Source organism: Ostrinia nubilalis, chromosome 4 (genome assembly GCF_963855985.1).
Source record: "Ostrinia nubilalis chromosome 4, ilOstNubi1.1, whole genome shotgun sequence".
NCBI classification, from domain to species: Eukaryota; Metazoa; Arthropoda; class Insecta; order Lepidoptera; family Crambidae; genus Ostrinia; species Ostrinia nubilalis.
This window is the reverse complement of record NC_087091.1, coordinates 12631711-12654689: the sequence shown is the minus strand read 5'-3', so window position 1 is coordinate 12654689 and position 22979 is coordinate 12631711. Positions and strand designations below refer to the sequence as shown.

The following is a 22979-nucleotide window of genomic DNA, read 5'->3' as shown; positions in this document are numbered from 1 at the left end:
ACATGGGCGGAGGATGCCTAGTCTAATTTATATGCACCGAGTGAACGCTCGAAGCTGGGCGTGGTGCCAACTCTTTATCAGGTGTAAACAAATGATTCCGTGATAAAATGAATTATGAGCGAAATGTTTTGAGGTTGAACCGGACCGGAATCCTGGCACGCGCCACTGCAGCGCCGCGCGAGACAGTAATTTTCTTTGCAAAAACCTTATGATATAATTTCCAAGTATAAACTGCGCTAGATTTACCAAGCTGAACATTTTATGTATTTACATTTAATATAAATTAAGTTAGGTTTGCACGTAGCTTTGCTCCACAAAATAAATATTTAAACGCTTGCTCCAAAATAACATTAATTTATAGCGAATTGGGTTCAATTACAGAGTTATACGCTCATTTAACCCGAAATCAGTTTTATTTAACGTGCCGAGGCAGCATTAATATTAACTTTTTATCCATTTTTGAATAATGCCTTCTCAACTCGATTAATTATCTAGTACCTAGGTAGGATTTACCGAAACACTGTATTAATTTTATAAAAAAAAAATGTGTCAATAAATAATTCACCCATTTGTTGGTGGCTTATTGAGTTGAGGTCAAGTCAAGGTAATATTTGTGATCGATATACAGATATTTTCGAATACTGTCTGCGAAGTTTGTTACGCGAGGCATTGCTACATTTATGTTGTGAGGCATCCAATCATCCTCCTCGGCACCAAGTAATACACTACGAGAGTACTGTATTACTTGGTGCCATTTGTGCTGTCTTCTCTAAGCCGACCACCGATTTTTAGTCGGCCGATAATTGTGCCCGATTCTAATTTGTATAAATAATCAATCGGTGTAATGTGCGCACTTCCATACATGCCCAATAATGCCCATACTGATTAACTGCCTGACTAAACTATCGGCCGACAAAAAGTTGGGTGGTCTGCGCCTAGGTTAAAGGGTATTCAACAAATCTTGCTTTTTTCAGCAGTGTTCCAAGAAAAGTACATGATACTACTTATTATCCAAGTAAGTAAGATACCCGTCGAAAAGTACAAAAAGCATACATACCAGTTAAAGTGCTCCCTATTCTTTAGTAATGCGTCGTCGCCTCTGTTTTCGAGCGTGGTTCCGTGGTGGTAGTACTTTGCGCTGAAGCCGAGGTTGAACCGGAACCCTGGCACTAGCCTCTGGAGGGCCGACTGGGAGGCCATCAGAGCCTGCACGTCCTCCTCGTGTAACCGTGTCCCTGGGTCAAGAGGGTTCATGTAGTGATGATTGAGGAGGGAATGAGGACCGAGACATGAGGGAGAGGGTCAATGTCGCCAGACATGAAATGTGCGAAGAATGTGTTTTTTAGAATGAGGAGGAAATCGTTGATTTAATAGTATAGAAATTAGGTAAATGGTTTTGAGAATTACTTTAATTTTTAGTTGTCACAGTTAAGAAAGGTAAAGTGTATTAAGTGCACGAGTACTGAATACTAGAAAGCTACGTTCAAGTCAATAAAAATAGCATTCTGGTGACTGAAAACAGTTGAAAATCAAGAAGAATGGTGATCAAGATCTGGCGTACCTCTCTCGCCAACGAATATGTCATCGATATCGACCAGTATCCACCTGTCGAGGCTGAGACTGAGCTGGCCGTGGCTGAGGTAGCTCAGCGCGTCGAGGAACAGCAGCCTGTGCAGCCAGAACTGCAGGCCGGAGCCGAATAGCACGCGTTGCACGCCGTCCCAGCGCCCGTGGTCTTGGATCACAGTCGCTAGGGGGACTCGTTCTTCTGTACGGGAGAAAAAACAACACTAGAGGCTTTGCCAAGCAGAATGTCTTTTAGTGCCTTTTCTGTTAATTCAATTATCATATTTCTTTCTTAGGGGCAAAGTGCTATAGCACTGCATTCTATAGCGCTGCCTTATGCTGTACGGTGACAGAAGCAAACTGTCAAAAGACCGCGTACGGCAAGCGCTCTGTTCTATCGATACGCTATAGACCTGAGTTGTATAGTGCTAGAAGAGAGCGTGATCACGGTACTTACAATCGTACAACTCAGTACTATAACGCGTCGATAGAACGCAGCATTTTAGCGCTTTAACGCTACAAGAATCTAGGAAAGCTTTCTGTTTGGCAAAGCCCTAAAGACTAGAGTAGGACATGAATGTCCCGCAATACGTCTTGTCGCTAGGCATGTCAGGCGAAGTCGTGCGATACCGGACGACATAGTCTATGTAGGGTGATGTCACTCCACTCCAATAGCCCAAATTCTCATACGTATTCCAGTGTTGTCGTAGACTAATTGGATAAGATTGGGAAAAATATCTCGTTAAGGGTCGGACAACATGACTACACATCTGCAATTTCCGAGATTTTCAGGGACGTGTGCTCAAATGTGTGTAGTCAGTCCTAAATGTAGACACTAATTGGCTGGGATTAGGATTTCCTGGCATAACAGCTTTACCGTAAAATTATATGCTAGTTTCACATAGTTAAAAGCGAATTGCTACTGCTTTTCTTAAATTATGTAGGTCTAATTTAGTTCCGTTAACTTAAAGTGAATAACATCTGCATTTTGATCCAACAAGAATGTCTTTCTTAGATTGTATGAAGGTAAATCTATTATAATTTAAGCTAAGGATTTAAAGCTCTCCGGTGCACTTTGTATTCCTTTGTAAGCCTGGAAGTTATGCAAGCTAACATTAGCGGCAACGCCAAGTGCGCTTTGAGTGTTTTAGTGTCTTGCATAATGCTTACTTGCAGTGCCTTAAATATTAATCTACGAATATAAAATACGAAACCGAAAGTAGGTAAAATAGGAGAACGAGATTTTTATTTCACACCATTGCATTGTTCTTTACATTATTATAATTTTATGGATACAGAAAAAAATGTAGGGATAAATTAGCCCATGGAGAAAGACAGGATATGGTCTCAAATAACCTTAAATAATAAAAATAGTATGGGCAACCCATAATTTTTAAAGTTGTCAAAAAATACTGCTCTGAATTAATGTGTTAGTCTATGACAGACCAAATCAACGCGAGTGAAACCACAGCACAGGCACAAGCTTGTTTATAATATTCCTTGAAGTGTATTAGGAATACGATATTTGATTCTATGCAGCTATTCAGTGATATTTATTATGTGCGACGGGAGCACGTCTGGCGCTATTCAATTTCCTTCAAAAAGGTATAAAGCTGAGCTCACACTCGTTTTAGAGCTTTCAGGCACAGGATACACGGCTGCATTTAACTATAAAATGGTTTTTATTGATTCAGATTCGGAGATGTTCACAAGTAATGGCTATTAAACTATTCATAGGTGCAGGTATGAACATCTGCTCACAACCGGTTCTGTGATCTAGAAATCCTTTACAGTCACAGTGGATAACATTACCTACACACGAAACTGGTTTAGCGCTGACTCATTTATGTTTGTAGACTTGAGATTTACTTTGGAAATCCATGAACTCAGTTGAGTTCATATTTGTTTAGTTGTAAAGGGCCAAGCGTTTGTGTATTGGCCTTGAAAACAGTCGAATAGTCACCGCCGGCTGCTCTAGGCCGATAGCAACTAACATTCGGGTCTAAGTGTAATGTTGCGAATGATTTAGATGTGAATTATTTTGGCGTTCTGAAATTCCTTCCACCATATTTCTGGAAACTTTTATCAACTTGAGAATAAACGATTATCGTATTACTAAAGTACAAGTGATTTCTAGTAATTAAGGTGGGAGATCGAATGTCATAAAACCACTAAATCTCATCATGCATTTACATTTTTTTAGTTATTTTTCGAGCGCGCGTGTGATGCTACTAACGTTTTACTTCTTGTCATCTGTCATTCCTAAACTGACAATGGATAGCGACTGGCCCATCGACCATTCTTTCTATCGAGTATTTTCCCCAGAGTCCTGAATGAATCTCAATTTCTCCCAAATGAGGTTTTAAGTCTTTTTCCTGTGGAAGTGCTGACTGCTGACTTACCGTTAGTGCCGTACTCGTTCTGCCTTAGCGCCCATGCCACAGGCTCGTACGTAGAGCTATTGGCCCTGAACACGGTCCAGTGGTCGCCGGGTAACGCGCCCCACGCTGTCTCGCCGGCTCGGGCTAGCCGGAGCACCGGCGACGCCGGGTTGAGGGTCGCGTCCTGAACAAAAGCAAAGTCAAAATTAAGTCTGGTGAAGGTCGCGGGAAGCGCCAGGATGAGATCAGCGCAGGTTGTCTAATAACTCGCAGTTCTATCCCAAAGACTGGGAGGACACCGTCAGGATCTAGTGAGTAGGCCCTGAACATCTGGCAGGGAAAGCCTCACATGACCCACTGGTTCCCTCGGGTCAGTGAGTATGCCATTTCATGCATTTCCTGACGAAAAAAAACTCTCGTTTTTGTGTGAAGGTCACGGAAAGCGCCTGGACGCTGACAGCGTAGAACTGGTCGTTGTGGAAATACTTAGGGGAGGTCTTTGTCCACCTGTAAAAGTCTTTTGTTTTAGATTAAAGAACGAGAGTCAAACGGCATAAAAAATAGCCATCATATCAGGTGTTAATCCTATCGCGGAGACATGTTACGTGGTGCACTATACCATGTATTTCACTGAGTAGATTTTTCAAAGGTGAGGCACTAAGCTGTGCTTGTATGGCGGTACCTTAACACAGTTGAATACATTAATTTGTTAAAGCTTTATTCAAATTACTGATTACTTAGTTCACTTTAATAATACCGATAAAATGAATTCTGGGAAAATCGAGAGCAAGCGGAGCGCTGATAATGACCACTTCGGAGACTAGTAAATATTCCGCAACATTAAGCTTTCTCAACTGAAACCGTTAGCAATAATTACCAAGTTCATTATAACATTACGAGGTTATTCAAAGTCGTTGGAAAGTTAATATTAAATTGAAATAGAAATGAAATTCGGGTATCGTTTAGGTGCAAAGTTTGGGGACTTGCCTTCAGTCGGAGATTGGTGTGCATGAAGAGTGGGAATCCTTTGAGCTGTGCGCCGACCAGGGTTTCCTCGCCGGGCGTGGCGAAGGCCACGACGCCGACGGAGTATTCGCGGCAGTACTTGTCTAGCAGTTCTCGATTCCACTTGTCCATGTTGGCGTACTTGGAGAGCGATTCGAACATGATCACGCCGTAGCGGCCCTTGTCTAGGGTGGTGAGCACGGGAAGACTCTTCCCTGCGACCTCTACCTTATACCTGTGTACAAAAAAATCAATAAATGATCAAATTGCAGTTAATTCACGAATTAATATTAAAAATGTATGAAAAGGTACACGCTCTACAATAAATCTCGATGTTAGATAAACCAGGAAATACATAGATATTATTGCATGAAAATAACATCTTAGATAGAGCTGTAACGAATCGATGTACAGAATTTCTAATTAATGAGCTGTCGCTAAAATATGCGCGGGACATGATTTATAGCGTATTAAATATCAAACTATAAACCTTTACGTCACATTATGTTGGACGTCCTCATTCTCGTATCTTGACTAATAGGCGCCTCGACGATCCAATGATATCAAAATGTATGTAACGCTAATTTACAGTACTTGAAGTAACATTCTATAGTATAATATTGTGTCCATTTAGATGGCTTAACTAAGGTACACAATTGGGTTGATTAATCATGTTTTTGAACAAAACTATCCCAACTTTTGTGCTATGTTGAAACGACCTATTTAAACAGAATTTGAAATGAGCTCTACATTTTAATCAATTAATTCAACGCTATACAGATAAATTGTTAACTACTGCCTTGATGGATAGGCGTCTTAATTTTGGCGTAAAGCAACACCAATTTATTAGGGGGATAATATTTCAAGAATTGCGTCGGTAAGCAGGCACTTCATTAGCTATGTACCTACTCGAATATCCGCCGGCGTTATTAATTTAATAATATTCAATAAACATCATTATACAATGTATACAGAAGTATGAGATTTAATAGATACCAGAGATGACGGCGCTACTCGGCACGTATTTATTATAGCAATGTCTGCTTCCGCATATTTTACTTATAAATAGAAAATAGGACAGTCAACACGCGAAGATATTATGCGTTCCATATCAAACCCTCTTATCTCCGTGTATAAACATGATGTGAATACTTACAACGATAGTAAATATTCAAATGTTATATGCTCGCAAATGATTTCTCTTTATTAATTTGATAACGTTGGGAACATGAATACGAAATAAGTACGTGTATTTCGGTTTTACTATCGGCATATTTTTTTTTAAAATAGCATCTATTACAGCTATCCCGACTTCTATTACTAGTCTCTCGAAAGGTAGCAAAAAGCTTGAATGCTTTAAAAACGTGGTTGTTATCAAAAGTAACGATCGACTTAAATAAATTATAACATTCTGCTAAAGATGTAGTGAGTGACCGTTGCGGTTTCCGCCCGTTTTCAAGACAAAGCTCCTATCAGCTTTTACAGATGTACAGAAAAGCTAATCAAACGATCTGAAAAGTGTCTTGTATTCATAACATTAAGTGTCGTTTTTCTTTGTCAGGCTGTGAATCTTTTGAGCCTTACCTCGTACATTTATTCCATTAAAATATGCTTCGGGGATGACTTTGAACCTTTCATTTGGCTTAAAAATCGTAAAGGAAGCGCCGTTGAAATTCAAAGCAAATAACCTTAACCAAATAGTAATCAAAGCAATGATGGTCGACCCTTGTCATAAAACTGTACAATTTAAATAGCATCCGCGGCCTCCCCTTTTCAAACAGAGAACAAGCGCGGTCGAAGTTGATTGGCAATATTGAAAATTGAACTGTCCAAACATTTCCCTTTTAGGATACTTTCCAATTTTCAATCCGTTTACCAAAACCAACAGATTCTACAGGTCTTTGAGTGCGGAACAGGTCAGCAGAATGCGGCGATATGCTGTATGAAATATGCTGTGGCTATTGGCGACCATTCATTTTGCTCCAGTTAAGGTGGGTTTCAATTTGGCAGCGCAAGAGCGCTACATAGCTAGGCGAGTGGAAACTTGCAAATAGCATTTACCTATTCGCCGGTGCGCCTTCGCCTAACGGGCACTCGTTGGGAACTTTGAGCTGCCCGTATAGCAGAGCTACTCCGCCTATCAATATCGAACAAGTTGCTAAATAAGTTGTAGTAATTTGTTTGTGCAAACTTGAACGGTCATAAAGCGAGGACGTGATGAGGCTGACTATTTAACTTGCGCTAACATGTTTCTAATTACCTTAATTAGTGTCCTGCCATTAAGCGAGAGAGCGCTCGGTTTAAATTAGAGCGCACGAAACGGCCTACTTTAACCGTGAACCGAATGCGACGAGGGCTAATTCGTGATAAGGGAGCGCGAGTGAGTTCAATAAAAGGGGGCAATGTCAGAGTTCGCGACGCCACCGACTTGCCCATTTCTTAGATAACGGCGCTTCTCCACACAAGTTACTGTATAGTTAAAGAAAGACATTTTGAATTTAACTTTCATTTTCAGCGTAGCCGTTATGATTGTTTTCCTAGAAAATTTTACAATCAACCTTAAAAGAAAATAGGGAGACGAAAGGGCGGTCACTAATCACTTACCATCGAGTTGCTATTTGTTTACTTTCTTTCTACGAAATGACAATTTGATTGCCTGACTGTTGGGAGTATACTTTTCCTTATTTATTAGGGTAGGTACGTGTTCAGACGATCTTTGGAAATACGGGTGCAAGTAGGTCAGTTCAGAGAATTGAGAAGTCGGGTATGAAGGCGTTTTATGAAGTAATTCCGCTGTATGGAGGTTATAGAGGTCAGACAGCAATCATTCATTCTAGGTCAAGCGTTTCCAGAAAAAAAATGGATTTATGGAGCCAAGAGTTACGATTCGTCAGTTTCTGCTAAAGTCAGACGGCGTTAACATCTCTTCTTCAATATAGCTATTTAAGTTAATGCTACGAGAGTTAATGGAGTCGTAAGTAAGTATATAGGTATAGTCACTAAGCAGCGATACAAAAGTTGAGAGTGCACACGAATGTTACTGGGCGGAAAGGTAGCTACGAGCCGTAAAGGCCATACTAACTTACAACAACTGAAAGTCGGAAAACTACTGACAAAACTTAGAAAGTCTCATTATGATAGACATGTTTTATAAGTGACAATTCATTGAGTTATTTTATTTGAATTCACTGGTGGTTCTTGCAATTTCGATTATATTCAATGGCAGGCAAAATAAACAAGCCAAGGTTGGGCTAAAAATAGGTAAATGGCTTTCAATTACTTACTCTAAAACTAAATTGGGTCCGTAATAATAATAAAGCTGGACTATTGAACTAGTGGTGGCTCACCGGGTCGCTCAAAACTATCTATTCAGATAATTCAGTGAAAAGATTAGGACATTTGAGAGGACAAGGGGACAAGGGAAGTTTAAAATAGGTGAAACGTTTTACCCTGTTCGTAATTTCTATAATGACTGAACCAGTTTTGTTTTGACAAAATCTTACAGAATGATATAATTTTGCTCGTATTCTGCACAAAAATGTGCGATTGTGTGAAGTTGTACCAGTTGTACAGTACAGCAGTACTAAAACAATTAATAAAAACAGGTAACCTACTGCCGTTGGAGCAATGTTTTTTTTAACCCGGGCTGGAGGAGAAAAACGCTATTAATGGATCTTTAAAACTGTTTTCTTGTGCCCGTTTTTGCTTTATTTTTAAACTTGAAATATTAATTAGGGTCCCATTATTTTAAGGAGCAACCGGTTACACGTTACATGCGACAATTTTTATAAAATACTTGTTGATCGATTAAGTTTATTAAGATTTTAACGTATCAAGGAGAACCCTCTTTCATGATTTTGCATATTACAATAACAAACCGTCGTGATTATGTCACTATTTAACAAACTCAATTGACTAACCTCTGACACAATGTTTACGATCACACGTTTTTCAGCACTTCTAAGACATCTTTGTTAACCTTACAAAACCATGAGTATGCCAACACAAAACAAACCCGAACACATTTTATAAAGGTAATCCCTTTATGTGCGAGGCTTACACAATCGCCTAAAAAGGTTGAATGTTTGAGGAGCAAAGTAGGCACACAGTGGGTATCGGGCGTAACGAACTGCATTGACGCAGGATGAAGGGTCTATCGGGAGGGCGGCCGGAGGGCATCGGCCAACGGAATATCCATTAGTGCTCTATTAAAAAAGCGATTTTCTCTCTTGTGCCACTATAAAGCCGACTTTACGACGGGCGGGAGCAATAAACGGCGGCGTTTACATCACAAAAGGGTCAAGTGGACGTAACAATCAAACTGGAAAACAAACTAGAACACGTATGAGGAAATGTCGCTCCGCTGCCGTGATGTTTTCCACCGCGAGCTCGTGAGTTTGTAACGAGTTTGACGCGAATATTTTCAGTTTAGTGTCACCTATTTAAACAAGCATTGGATTTGAAATTCTCCGAAAACACACATCTTAAATTTAATCAACCCAAATTACTTCCCGCTATTCCAACAATACCAGAATCATTAAGAGCACTGTCAAAATAGTGTGCCGTCTGCATGTTAAGTTGTTTCATTAATATAAATTAATTTTGCTATTATGAAGCCGCAATATCGCTTCGTAACATTAAGAATTACGGCAACGGTTACAGTGAAACACATTTTCACCTAAAGAGGAAATGCCATTTGGAGTATGAAACTTGGCATGCTCTTACGGGGCGTGCTTTTGAGGAGATTAAAGGAAACTGTGTCAAAACGAGTTAATGTAAAGTAATTAAGCCGTTTTGACACAAACGAGCATTAATGGAGAACTAGGCGGTGAGATAGGGGGCGGGCCGGTGGGGTCTAATGGCACTACTAACTAACTAACTGTTGCCGCAACGACGCGCCATCCGCTCGTGGAGGAGGTTCGACTTGCTGTTGCCAGGCTACTTACTACTTCTAAAGAGCTTCTGATATTAGGACTTTTACTAATTTACACTATGAACTAGCTTTGGCTCTCGGCTTCGCCTACAATCTACATGGAATGCGAGTGCGACGTGCCTGTCACAGAGTGTATATGGCGCGTGTGTTATCCATCCAAAAACACTTAATTTACTATTACCAAAAGCATAATGTTCATATCGTTTAAATTATTGATTCCCCATACAAAAATTCTTCTCCTATTTCTTTCTACCCTTCAAAATTTTTTTATAGATTTACGTTACTTCAATTCGTAAAGGCGAAGAAGGTTCGAGTTCCTGTTGTCAGGTTACTTACACTTCTAAAAACGTTCTGATATAAATACGATCTTTACTTTACCCTTTCCTTACAGATAATTTTTCAATCAACATTATTGTTTTTGTAGTCACTCGGATTCGCGGAGGCGTAGGTATTTAGGTACGAATTGCTGTTGCCGTGACACTTTTCGTCGGTCTAATATCTTAGCATGAATTCTTCTAACCCATTTTGAGTTTAGGAAAGATTTAAACTTACAATATTGCTTTTCGCGCAGCATATTTCGTCTATGGTATTACATTTGAATATTGTCGAGGCTGTGCGCCGCTTATGCCCTACTATATGCGACTGTAAAATTATTCAAAGCTTTTGGCACTTCTCGCGTCAGGCGGTTGACACCCCCTCTACATCCACTAGCTCACCTTGCTTTATATTTAATTAACTTCCCATTACCCCTAACACTGTAAAAGCCAATGGTTGTTATTAAATTATCTCCTAATTAAGCAACATTGCATCGCGAGGTCGGGTTAATGTTATTAAGCAGTAATACGAGCTGGGTCAACTGTGGACTTAATAATAAATAGAAATTAAAACAGTGACTGCGTTTTAACAAGTTTCATTTACGTTTGTGGAATCTTAATTGTATTTGCTTTAAGTAATGCTATTACGTTTATCTCAGAAGTGGAACGAGTCTGAAAATAAATATTTAGTGTGGCGATAAGTAATGTTAAATTACAAATTCTTAGAAGTCTCATTTCAGTTACAACTGGAAGCTATTTGTGGGTTTTATTTAGAATTTGCCGAGTTCGAAGAAAAAGTCTTTTTCAACTTTGAAAATACACACATTTTAGTTTTCCATTCCAGTATACCTAATGCGACTAGCGATGGAACGTAAAATTTTCTTTCTGAGTTTAGAAAAATTCTTAGAGGAGTTGTTTGTTCGGTCTGAGGGGCACTCACTGTCTACTGGTGGGAGCAAAAACTAATGGAGCTAAGTTGTTTACTAAGTAGGTACGTCACTAGTTAGGTAAAGAGGGTTGCAGTCGCAAGTTCCTTAATGGTTATACCGGCATTAGTAGGAAAACTATGCGTATTTGCGCTAATAACTTCAACTTAACTTCGATAACAGTATTTAATATAGACCGAGTGTTAATATGAGTTCGTGATAGTCCGTTTCATTTGATATTAATTAAGATTAAAGTAACGTTAATGTGGCAGCTTTTCTTTTTTTTACATTTTATCTGAGTTTTTATATTGACTAAATGCAGCAAACTTTTTAAAACCTTTCATAAAATACTTTCTACAAGTTAAATAAAAATATCCGAACTATCGATAAGAGGCGTTAAAAATGTAACATCCACCACGAGACGTCCAGCTTAGCAATCATTTATTCAATCGCTTTTACGGCTGCTTCCAGAAGGCGTCGAGTATTTATCAAGTGGCAAGTGTACCATGCCCGGACAAACGTCTCACGAGGCCCGTTTATGCCACTTACGGGACCGGCGCGCCCCCCGAGCCGTTTGCCAAATTAACGCAATCACCGAGTTAACCGTGCAGTTTATGAATACTTGGCGTACTACGACAATTGATATTTATGAAACTAAGCGCTTTACAGGCTTATCTTGACGCTGGGGTCGTTAGGTCTCATAATAGGGTTGTCGCGGTTTAAACGCGTATAACGATGGTAGACCGCTTCCGCAGATCTCGATTGCAAGATTGTATTTTTATACGTTTTTATTATAATATGACTTCTCAACGTAACGGTCTCAGCTTCAAACTCCACCTTTTAAGTATCAACAATTTTGTTAACATTGTTGAGCTGAAATGAAGCAGATACACCACTCTTTTCCCCGCAATAAACTCATTAAGATCCCCTTTTCCTTCTACGCAACACCATCGAGTTTGGGCTATTGACCCAACTTTTACTCTTCACAATATTCTTTCAGGAGATGAATTTTTTCATAACATCCATTATTACCGGTGCCCTCAACATAAGCACGAGATTAAGACAACATCAAAGAGGAAAAGAAAGCTTGAAGCACTTCTGCAAAAAACGTTACGGAGGAAAACTAATTCCGTGACTCGTCAAACATTTCATGAACAACCGCGGGAGAAACGTAGTTCGTTGTAGTGTTGTTCTTACTTAGTTCGTAATCGTTGCTCGATTACGATTATACGGCAGAATAGCAGCTCCAAAGGACAAAAATAAATATGAGCACATTGTTATAATCTACTAGAGTATTAACGTTTAATGAACTTGTAATTAAGATTACAGTGTAACAAACAAGACGACATATTAAAACGGTACCTATACCACTAGCTTCGAGATAGGCGTTATTTAGGACTTATAACCAGTGCTATAAGATATACGGTAACAAAAAATTTTAAATAAGTACTTTTAAAAATGACAACTAAATATTTCTCAAGCGACTTAGTATAAATACCATGGTACTTGTACTTACTTTCTAATGAAATACAGAATGTTTAATGAAAGTAATAAAAAATGTGTCTGTCCAGTCCACGTTACCTTCAAAATCAAAATAATTTTAAAAGCTGTACGCGAAAATTAAAACTTATCTGAAAAATCGGCACCCGAACGAGGTTATTGTAGTCCCATCACTACCTTAGAGAGGGGCTCAAAAGGAAACCGATTTTTAACCCGACGCGACGCCCCAGAGCAAAAAGTCAGAAGCGGGAGAGGACGCGACAGATATAGGTGAGGGACTACGGGCGCAGTAAATCATGGAAGTACTAACAAGAAAAGCAGTTTGTTAGAGAAACAACTGCAAACTATATACCGGAAGTTTTTCAGATATAAGTAGGTTTTTACTGGATAAAATGTATAGGTAAGAACGTTACGCCGTTAGTGTCTTATTAAAAGAAATATTAACCTTCAAGTTATTATTTTTTACATGTTTTCGCGAATCGCGTTCCGTGGCATACGTCAATACTTCTGTATGTTAGGTACTGTGAACAGAATCAAACACTGATTAGCATTATTTTTCTATTGTTACTTCAGAGTTCCACTCAACTCAAAAGAATATGCTCATGCAAGACAGGCTGTATGTAGATAGAGTCATCCACCCTATAGTAAATGGAACAGCTGCATTTACTGTCATCAAGCCCAGTTACTCATAGTTGCCCTAACACCATGATTATCTGAGTTTGACCCAATGTATATTTTAATTTAAATCTTTATACATACTGAACAATAAATCTCCCGTCTGCACTCGCGCAAAGTACAAGTACATAAATACGTCCGCGCATACAGAATCAAATCTCACCAGCGCGTTATTTTCCTATTGATGTACAAACACTCATCCGGCGGTCCCTACCGTGATTCGACCTCCCACCGCACATACGGAACACCGTGTATAATCCTCCCGTCTCCACCCTCGCAGCAGTACATCAATTCGTCCGTATATTAGCTGTCAACGCGATCGACTCCCCGTGTAAAAACAAAGCAAACACGACTCGGTGATAGTCACCAGCCGAGCCCTCGGCAAATGTTGAAAGCAAACTTTTGAAGGTACGCCCTTTTAGCGAAATACAAAAATAGAAAAGCTTTGAAATATTTTTTGTCAACAAGAAAATGTACATTGAATACGTAATAATCACCTAAATCTTTCAACATATAAAAATTAAAAGGTATGTAGGCGAGAGCAACGCGTAAACCGATAGCGCCGCGTTCTCTATGAATTTCAATATGTTGAAATGAAAAAAACACTGAAAAATGTATGAAATTCAGAGTAATCGGATACTCTTGATGCATTCGTTGAAAAATCGATGAGGTTTTTGTTTTGTTTTAAAATGACTTACTTATGTAATTTCTGTTTGTAATGGTTGCCATTGTTCTGGTTTTAATATTGAAATGAAGAAAATCTATATTAATTCGTTAAAATATTATACATTTTAGAGTTATATTTAGTTGTTATTTAAATAATTATAATTCTGACGCAAAACACGAACTGTATTACGTGTTTATTAGTCCGATTAGCACATGCACAGTGCAATTGGTATGGCAAGTTGGGGACTTCATAAAACTGATAGCGGGCTGCCAAAACTGTTACAATAAAAACGAAACGTGCTATTTGAGCCAGTTAAAAAGAGATGCACGGGAAATTGGGGCAGTGACACATTCTTGTTGTTCGCAAGTTTCAGTATTTGGTGTTTAAAAAAAAACAAAGACTGAAAAACGTCAACACAATTTTCGTCAGTTGTTTCAGACGATAAAACTTTTAACCAGTCGGCCAATTAAAAAAGTCAAAAGTTAAAATTTCTTTATTTGTTTAGACTAATAAATAGTTCTTACAAATCGTCATTTTGCTCTTAAGGAGCCTCTACATGTCTCATAATCTTTTTACCCTACCAGCGCTTCGAGACCAACATTTGGCAAGTGCTGAGAAGAAGCGCCGCAACAAACTCAGTCACCACTGTCTGCCGGTTAATATGAATAAATAGAAAAAGCAGTAGTAGGTACATTTGATTCAGGAGCAGTTCACTGAATTTACCACGCATTCTTGTATGATGTATCTTATAAGAATGGGTATACAAAATTGCGTGGCATATTAAACAAGGTAGTAACGTGCTAATATCTAGACTTACAAATTAAGATACTTAAATACTAGGAGAAATGATTCGCATTAATAAATTTGAATAACTTGGATTGACCAGTCCCCGAAAGCAGCGCCTGTTCACAGACATGACGAGTGAACCAGCCATCGCTTCACTCGACCATATTAGAGGGAATGTAACGACCCGCCTCACTACGCCACCACCCCAGAGACATTTTAGTGAGAATGACAATTCCAAGTTATCTCTTTAAAAAAAAAACTAATAATAATAAGCTAAGTAACAGTCCAGATTGAGAAGCATGACACTATAACATTAGAGAAAATTAGTTAATACATTACTTTTCATAGCACGAATTTAAATTCTTTTTAGTACGAGCATGAGAGGACCATAATCCTACTCCCAGGATGACTTATCATTAAGAAAATCACGAGTTGTATAATAAGCTTTTTTAAGCATGTGATCTTTAACTATACCTTTAAATTTATTATACGGTAGCTCTTTATATTTATCAGGGACTTTGTTATAAAAATGGATACCTTGTCCCATAAAAGTGGCAAACACTTTATTAAGTCTGAAAGAGGGTATAGCTAATTTATTTTTATTTCTAGTGTTTATTTGGTGAATATCACTTTTCTTTTTGAAATCATTAATATTTTGATGAATAAAAAGAATACAGTTCAAGATGTATTGTGAAGCGGCCGTGAGAATGCCAATTTCTTTAAACAACTCTCTAAGGGACGCCCTTGCTTTCATTTTATATAGGTATCTTATCGCACGTTTTTGCAAAATGAATATTGTTTCAAAATCTGCAGCTTTTCCCCATAGCATGATTCCATATGACATTAGGCTATGAAAGTAGCTAAAGTAGACTAAGCGAGCTGTTGAAACATCGGTTAATGACCGTATCCTTTTTATTGCAAAAGCTGCTGAGCTGAGCCTTCCCGCTAGAGTTTCTATATGGGGGCCCCACTGGAGTTTTGAATCCAGGGTAATTCCCAGAAATACAGTCGAGTCTACCATGTCAATTGCATTATTATTAAGTTCTATTTGAGTACTAACTGTTTTTACGTTGGGCAAAGAGAATTTTATACATTTTGTTTTCTTTGCATTGAGTTGTAAATTATTTGTAGTGAACCAACTTAAAACTCTTGTTAGTGCATTATTTACATCGTCAAAGTTATTTTTACTTCTATCAATATTAAAAATCAAAGATGTGTCATCAGCAAATAACACGATTTCGCAAGAGTTTCTAACAAAATATGGTAGATCATTAATGTATATAAGAAACAAGAATGGACCCAGAATGGACCCCTGCGGAACTCCCATTTTCACAGGTGACCCAGATGACAAAACACCATTTATGTCAACTTTTTGAACTCTAAAGTTTAAATAAGATTGCATCAAATTCAAAGCCGAGTCCTTTACCCCATAGTAGTGCAGTTTGCGAATTAGAGTTTGATGTTCTACGCAATCAAAAGCTTTTGAGAGATCACAAAAGACCCCTAGTGCATTTTGAGAACTCTCCCAAGCCTCGAAAATATGTTTAAGTAGTGCAACCCCAGCATCGGTGGTGGAACGACCCTTAGTAAAACCATATTGTTCACTATGAAAGAGTTTATTTGAGCCAAAGTGAACCATAAGTTGATCCTGTATGATTTTTTCAAAAATCTTGCTCAAAGCGGGCAAGATAGAAATGGGTCTATAATTGCCAGGGTCGGTTTTGCTACCGGACTTAAATAATGGCATTAGTCTACTGTGTTTCATGAGGTCAGGGAAAATTCCCTTCTCTATGCAATTGTTAAAAATTATCGCTAACTGTGGGGAAATAATATCAATAATGTGTTTGACTATCTTGACAGAGATACCCCAGATATCAGTCGTACTCTTTACATTTAAAAGATTAAAAGTTTTAGTGATATCTAATGGAGTAATATGTTTAAAAGAGAAGTGCGAGTTACAGGGTGTCACATGGGCCTTCAAAATTTCTTCAGCCTCGGAGGGAGATGACTTTAAGTTGGCAGTTGTTGCTGAAGCTATATTAGCAAAAAAAATTGTTAAAAGCTTCTGCTACATCTTTATCTGCAGATATCAAATTATCGTTCACTTTGAGAGAAAAGTCATTATCTTTTGGTTTTAGTTTACCAGTCTCTCGGTTGATAACATTCCAAGTTTCTTTTATTTTATTACTGGCGTTCCCTATCTTGTCCCGAATATAAAAAGACTTAGCCATGAAGCAAACTTTCTTAAACATTTTTGAATACTTTTTCACGTATTCAATAAAAGTTATACTATTATTATATTTTTTCATGCCATAAAGCTCATATAACGTGTTTCGACTTTTGTATATTCCCTTAGTAGCCCAGTCACTAAACTTAGATTTGGTATTTGATTTTAATGGCTTTACAGTAAAAACTTTGTCATGTTCGTTTTTAATACATTCGAAAAAGTTATTGTAAAGGGCATCAGGGTCACCCTGCACGTACGGAACTAAATGCAATTTATTTCCAAGATTATTTTTAAAACGTTCTAGACGACTAATGGTTACAGGTCTACATACGGCATTTTTATTACTTTTATTATTCAATTCATTACAGATAAATTCAACTTTAATACCACAGTGATCTGACGTAAGATTGTGTATGACAGCTTTTTTGTCAGGGACACAGCTAGAGAAAATATTATCTAGACAAGTAGCTGTGGTTTCCGTAATTCTAGTTGGCTCCTTAAATTGACTAAACAAATTAAATGACTTAAAAAGGGAAAGTAGTCTTACAGAATATGATGATGAGCTATCTAGTAAATTGACGTTAAAATCTCCGCAAACTAAGACCTTTTTGTTGCTGTTACAAGTTTTATTAAGAACATCCTCAATAGCCGCTTCAAAAATACCAAAGTCCCCAGAAGGGGGTCTATACACACATACAATGATGTAACTCTCAAGCTCGACACAGGAAATTTCGATAACACGCTCAACTGATAGCCCTACTACATCTTTGCGTTCTTTGTATTTAATATTATTATTGACAAATATTAAGGAGCCTCCGTGAATGGCAGACTTCCTGAAAAACGCGCTACATAATTATGACGTTATGTTGTTTTACATTATGCCACGATAAAATAATATGTGATAGTAGGGTACGAGACGTATTTTTGGGGCATTCGAATTGTAATTTGTATAGAATCTGCATCTATCGTATAGGAACTTGTACGTTTTCGTATGCGCCATGATTTCTAACGTTTCAAAAATATGTTTCCCTAGTTCTCGTCTGTTGTCTCGTTCGGTGGATTAATACATATATCAAGGGTCAAACACATACCACGTACTCCGACAGAATGGGCGCACTCGAGTGAAGGGTACTTAACTCAACAATGGTTTGGTTGCGTTAACTCTTTATTCTGCCAAATTAGCTTTGTGGTGCCGTACCGGGAAATATGTGAAAATACGAATGAAGTTATAGATATGTATGTTGTTTTTACCCGGTATTCGTTACTCTTTGTTTTGTAGAGCGAAATACGGTGCATGTTGACATGTATCCGAATTGTTTTTGTAGTTTCGGTGGTAAAATTGTACTATAAATGTATTTGAACTTGCAGCTATTGGTCGCCTCGTCAACCGTTACAAAAACAATATTTTAGAATGATTTAGCAACGACAAGTACGATGGGATCGTACCTTGATTTCGTTTGTAAGTTGATCTGACAATGACGCATTTTACCGAGTCACGCATGGTGGTGAAGTTGGAACAATTAGCAGAGCAGAGTTTTTGTATTAAAATGTTATGGCTCCTCTACACGATTAGCGGTTACTCGTTTGTAGTCGCTGCATGATCATGGTCTATAAATCTGCTGTCGGATGCATGTATTAAATATCCAGTAGTGCACGATTACGAACGATCATAGCACAAACACAGACGAGTCACGATCATCGCCTATTTTATATGACCTTACCACTTACCGTATACGATTAGCGACAAGCAGCTCGGCGATGTCGCGCCCCAGTCGCGAGTAGGCCGACTCCACGATGACGAGCACCTTCGCGTCGATGCGCAGGCGCGCGTCGGATCTGTGGTCGCGCGCGGCCTGCTGCTGCGACGCGAGCAGCGAGCATTGGGACAGCGGGCGCGGCACGCGGTCTCGCCACACCAGGCTGTGAGACAAAAGACAGACGTTATTGTTTTACTAGTTTCTAGCATGTCACATTATCACATGCTTTCTTAGCCTTGGCGCAGACCAACGATTTTTTGTCAGCCGATAGTTGGGTCCGACTCTAATTTGTATGAAGAATCAATCGGTGTAATGTGCGCACTTCCATACATGCCCATACTGAATAACTGCCCGACTAAACTATCGGCCGACAAAAAATCGGTGGCTATTGGATATCCACACACTTCGCAAAATATTATAGGTACAAACAAATTCTTCTGCCTTTATATTGGTGTGGCAAAGTGCACATTCTGCGTCAGACCCGTTAAACCAACAACGGCAGATTTTTCCCTTTCGCATTTAAAATATTAATATGGATTTATGTACGCTACACAGATGAGCGGGTCAGCACATTCGGTTCGCAGTGTTTGTTGAACGGCAAAGCCTCTCTATTGGCCTTTATCCCGAACATTCATCTACATTACCGTCCGGCTGTGCCGATTAATGCCGGTCCGCTTAAGTGTATAGGGCCCTTTACAGACAATTATTTTTAATAATAAAACTAGGAGCACAAACCGGTAAAATAGGATTTTATTAAAACAGCTTTAAAAGTTTTACTCATCCTATTTCAACCGACATTTAAGATTGTCCCAAAAATAAACGAATGTGTTTTTTCTTTGCTAAAACTAAATTAGTAATGTAACTACCAGTTACAACAATTAATTACGTCCAAAACATTTCATAATGCCGAAACTTAGGAGCACGCAATGCTATTTAATAATTAAATTTAAATGGAACGAACTTTGAATGGAAGCTTATTTATTATCCAAAGGCATTTAATCGTTAGTTCCGAAGTCAATTAAGATTATAACGCGAGAGAAATTCTCTATTATTTAGCAATTCACAACCTGTTCAAAAGTTTACTATGCATTTAATAGAATACGAAGTGTTTGTGAGATTAAGATGCAAATTGTATATTAACTAAGTAATCAGTTGCGGTGAAATTTAGAAGAAAATCAATCAAATGCTGCCAAAGTTAAGGTTGCGTTCGAAGTTGGAGCCACATCAAAGCGCCATTAGCGTTTATCTCTATAGCGTAGAATAAATAAAGGTGGAATTTGTGAAAATATTTCATCGGAGGCAGCTGAGTCCTGCGAGCCGCAGCTTGTGGCCTCTTTGCTTTAATGAAAACCACGCCTTAGCCAACAGATTGGAAACTCAAATGAAAAGAACATAAAACGGTTAGGGGGCGTCCATAAATTACGTGAGACAATTTTGGCCATTTTTCTACCCCCCCCGCCCCCCTTGGTGAGATTTGGTGAGATTTTGCCTGACCCCCTCCCCCACCCCCCTAATCTCACGTGATATTTAATAAAATGCCTATTTTGCAATGTCTATGCTTCGAGTATATTAGATTTATATGAAAAAATCAGTAACCCAGTGTCGTGCCACGCGCAGTGCAGGGTTCCGTAGCTTCCCGTCGTTTAGTAAGACAAGCAATTGCTTTAACCTAAGACCAGTTTTTTGATTCATAGTTAAAATAAGTAATTGTTAAATTTTGCTACTAATGGTTAAATATTAATGAAAAATGTAAACTAATAGTTAAAAAATGTACTAAAAGTCAAGTTAAACATTGTTAAAAAAACATTTTTTTCTGTTATTTAACCACTTGTTATTTGACATCTGTCAAATTTGACTGGTTACTTTAACTACGAATAATAATATTTTCATACTTATGTAATGTCATTTTTTAGAGTTCCGTAGTCCTGACAAGGAACCCTTGTAGTTTCGATATGTCTGTCTGTCTGTCCGAGGTTTCGCTTGGAAACTATAGTGACTTTAGATGAAGTAATTGCTTGCTTCTGAAATATATTGTGGTAACGACAGACAACTACGAAACCCTACACTGCGCGTGGGACGACACGCACTTGGCCAATTTATTACGCAATAGCGATGCCGATGACGTTTTTTTTTAATTTCGAATTTTCTTAATTTCGACATTTATTCTGCATCTTTAGTGTTCACAAATGCAGATGGAGGCATTTTTAGTTTAATTTGATTAGACGGTTTGGAATAAATTGTCATTATCATCATAAAAAAAATCATTTTTATTACTTCAATAACCCAGTTTTCTGGCAATTTTACTCTATTTCTTGCGGGAAAAATTACGTGATATTTTCCGAGACCCCCCCTCTCCCCCACGTGAGATTTAGTGAGGTTTTCGTTGACCCCCTCCCCCCCCTAAAAGCCTCACGTAATTTATGGACGCCCCCTTACTGCTCGGAAGCGCGACGCGACGACACACATTTACAGACGTTTGATTCGTTTGGTAGCACTACTATTAGATTAAGTGAATTTAACAGCCTTAAGTTCCTCAACAGCGATTAGGTGTAAATGATCATAAACAATACGGCTTCAAATCAACGAGTTCTGGGCGCGGTCTCGAAGCAGCTTCCATTATTAATTAGCTCGAACACAAGTTTTGCTATAAATTCAACTGAGTCGGCGAAATTTGCCGCCCCTTGCTGCTCATCCCGGCGGTGTAATTTTAAGCCGATAAAATATAATATTATCAACTAGCTTCACGACACCAACACTAATTACATGAAATCACGTTATAAATTACTCTGAAATATTCGCTTTCCCATCCTAATTTATCCGTGAATAGCTGCCAAACAAAGCGCTACAAGGACACCCGGGACAAAGCCTTAGCCTAATTCGTCTGAGAAGAAATTTTACGAATTAACTGGCAATTTAACGCATAACGTATTATTATAATTGGCCATAACATCTTTATAACACTTTGAATAATAAGGCTTGAATGTGTGCGAGTATACTTGGAAAAATTTAAGATTGTCTAAAACGTTTTCTCTGGGAACACAAACGAGATAAGCATGAGTATGCAAACATGTACGAGACGACACTTCTCTATATAAACACGTGAGTGCAGTTAACTGTGTTTTTAAAACTTCGCTCCAGATGTTTCTAAAGCGGCATTTTGTTGAATAAATACAATCCACTCGACATCGTTCTGAACCCAATGTTAAATTTTCCGTATGGCAATATTTGATATACGAGTGGATGTTCCCAGGAAAGTTGACAAAATATTTAATCGAGAGACCGTATCACATCGCATGCGGAAACGATGTCGTTGATCTTTGCTTTCGGCACGACATGTTTGGGAATACAAACACATACACGTACCTACCTAACAAATTGAGACATTGGATTCGATAATCTGTTTTACTGTTTTAGCTAAAGTCAAAGCTAAAGTACTTTAAGCGTACATAAGAATTTATAATATACTTTCCAAAAGATGTTACGGATTTTACGATGAAAAGCGATAGCCGAATTAGGTGGAGAGGATAATAGAAGTGAGTGTGCAATCTCGAGCGAGCGCACACCCGACGTCGATCGGCCATGTTCGCCCAGACTCCCCTGCATTATTAACGAAGCACCGACTGAATACCGGTATAAGCAAGGCTGTACTTTCGACTTGCCCCATTTATGAAAACTTCAATATAATTCGCCCCGGCATTGTAAGCATCAATTTCTTTTGCAACATAAAAATTCTTATCTACTTTGTTTGAGCGAGCTGTAAAAGTAAATGATTTGTGTTGGTATACGTAACAACATTTTGAGTGTTTCTTCATTTTATCATAAGCCTTAAGCGATGCGGTCGTTAGAGATTTTTTCTTTCCATGACGCGGATAATATCGTCTTTACGAATATGAAAATTCTGTGGTGATTTAGCGTAATCATTTAACTTTTAAAACAGATGAACTTGCATTTGTATTTATATGGACTTGTTGAATGCTGACTCTACAAGAATCTAGTTATTTTACTGAAACACCTACATTATTGGAATATTTCGCAACAATAGAGAGGCCATAATATTGTGTCAACAATGAATAGTTCCACGAGCCACGAGTGTTAAACGAAGCATAAAAGAGATATCGAATATTAATCACTCGACGGCGGTGAGAATTGGGCAACATTATTTTATGATAAGCTGCAACAAACATGCTCCACTAATCCCGGCATATTAATGGAGTACTGCACTGACCGACTACTATAATGATA

The 22979-nt window shown here is 38.4% G+C and overlaps 1 protein-coding gene across 3 annotated transcripts in view; it reads right to left on the bottom strand.

Moving 5' to 3' along the window:
• The window catches only part of LOC135071186 (bifunctional heparan sulfate N-deacetylase/N-sulfotransferase), a 122754-nt gene that overhangs the window by 29901 nt on the left and 69874 nt on the right, over positions 1–22979 (bottom strand). For all 3 annotated transcript variants that reach the window (XM_063964955.1, XM_063964952.1, XM_063964953.1), the window contains 5 exons: positions 18709–18900; positions 4935–5187; positions 3969–4131; positions 1562–1768; positions 1058–1235 (listed from right to left, as the gene is read on the bottom strand). In XM_063964955.1, the coding sequence (XP_063821025.1) occupies positions 1058–1235; positions 1562–1768; positions 3969–4131; positions 4935–5187; positions 18709–18900 (993 nt within the window). The remainder of the gene's footprint in view (positions 1–1057; positions 1236–1561; positions 1769–3968; positions 4132–4934; positions 5188–18708; positions 18901–22979) is intronic.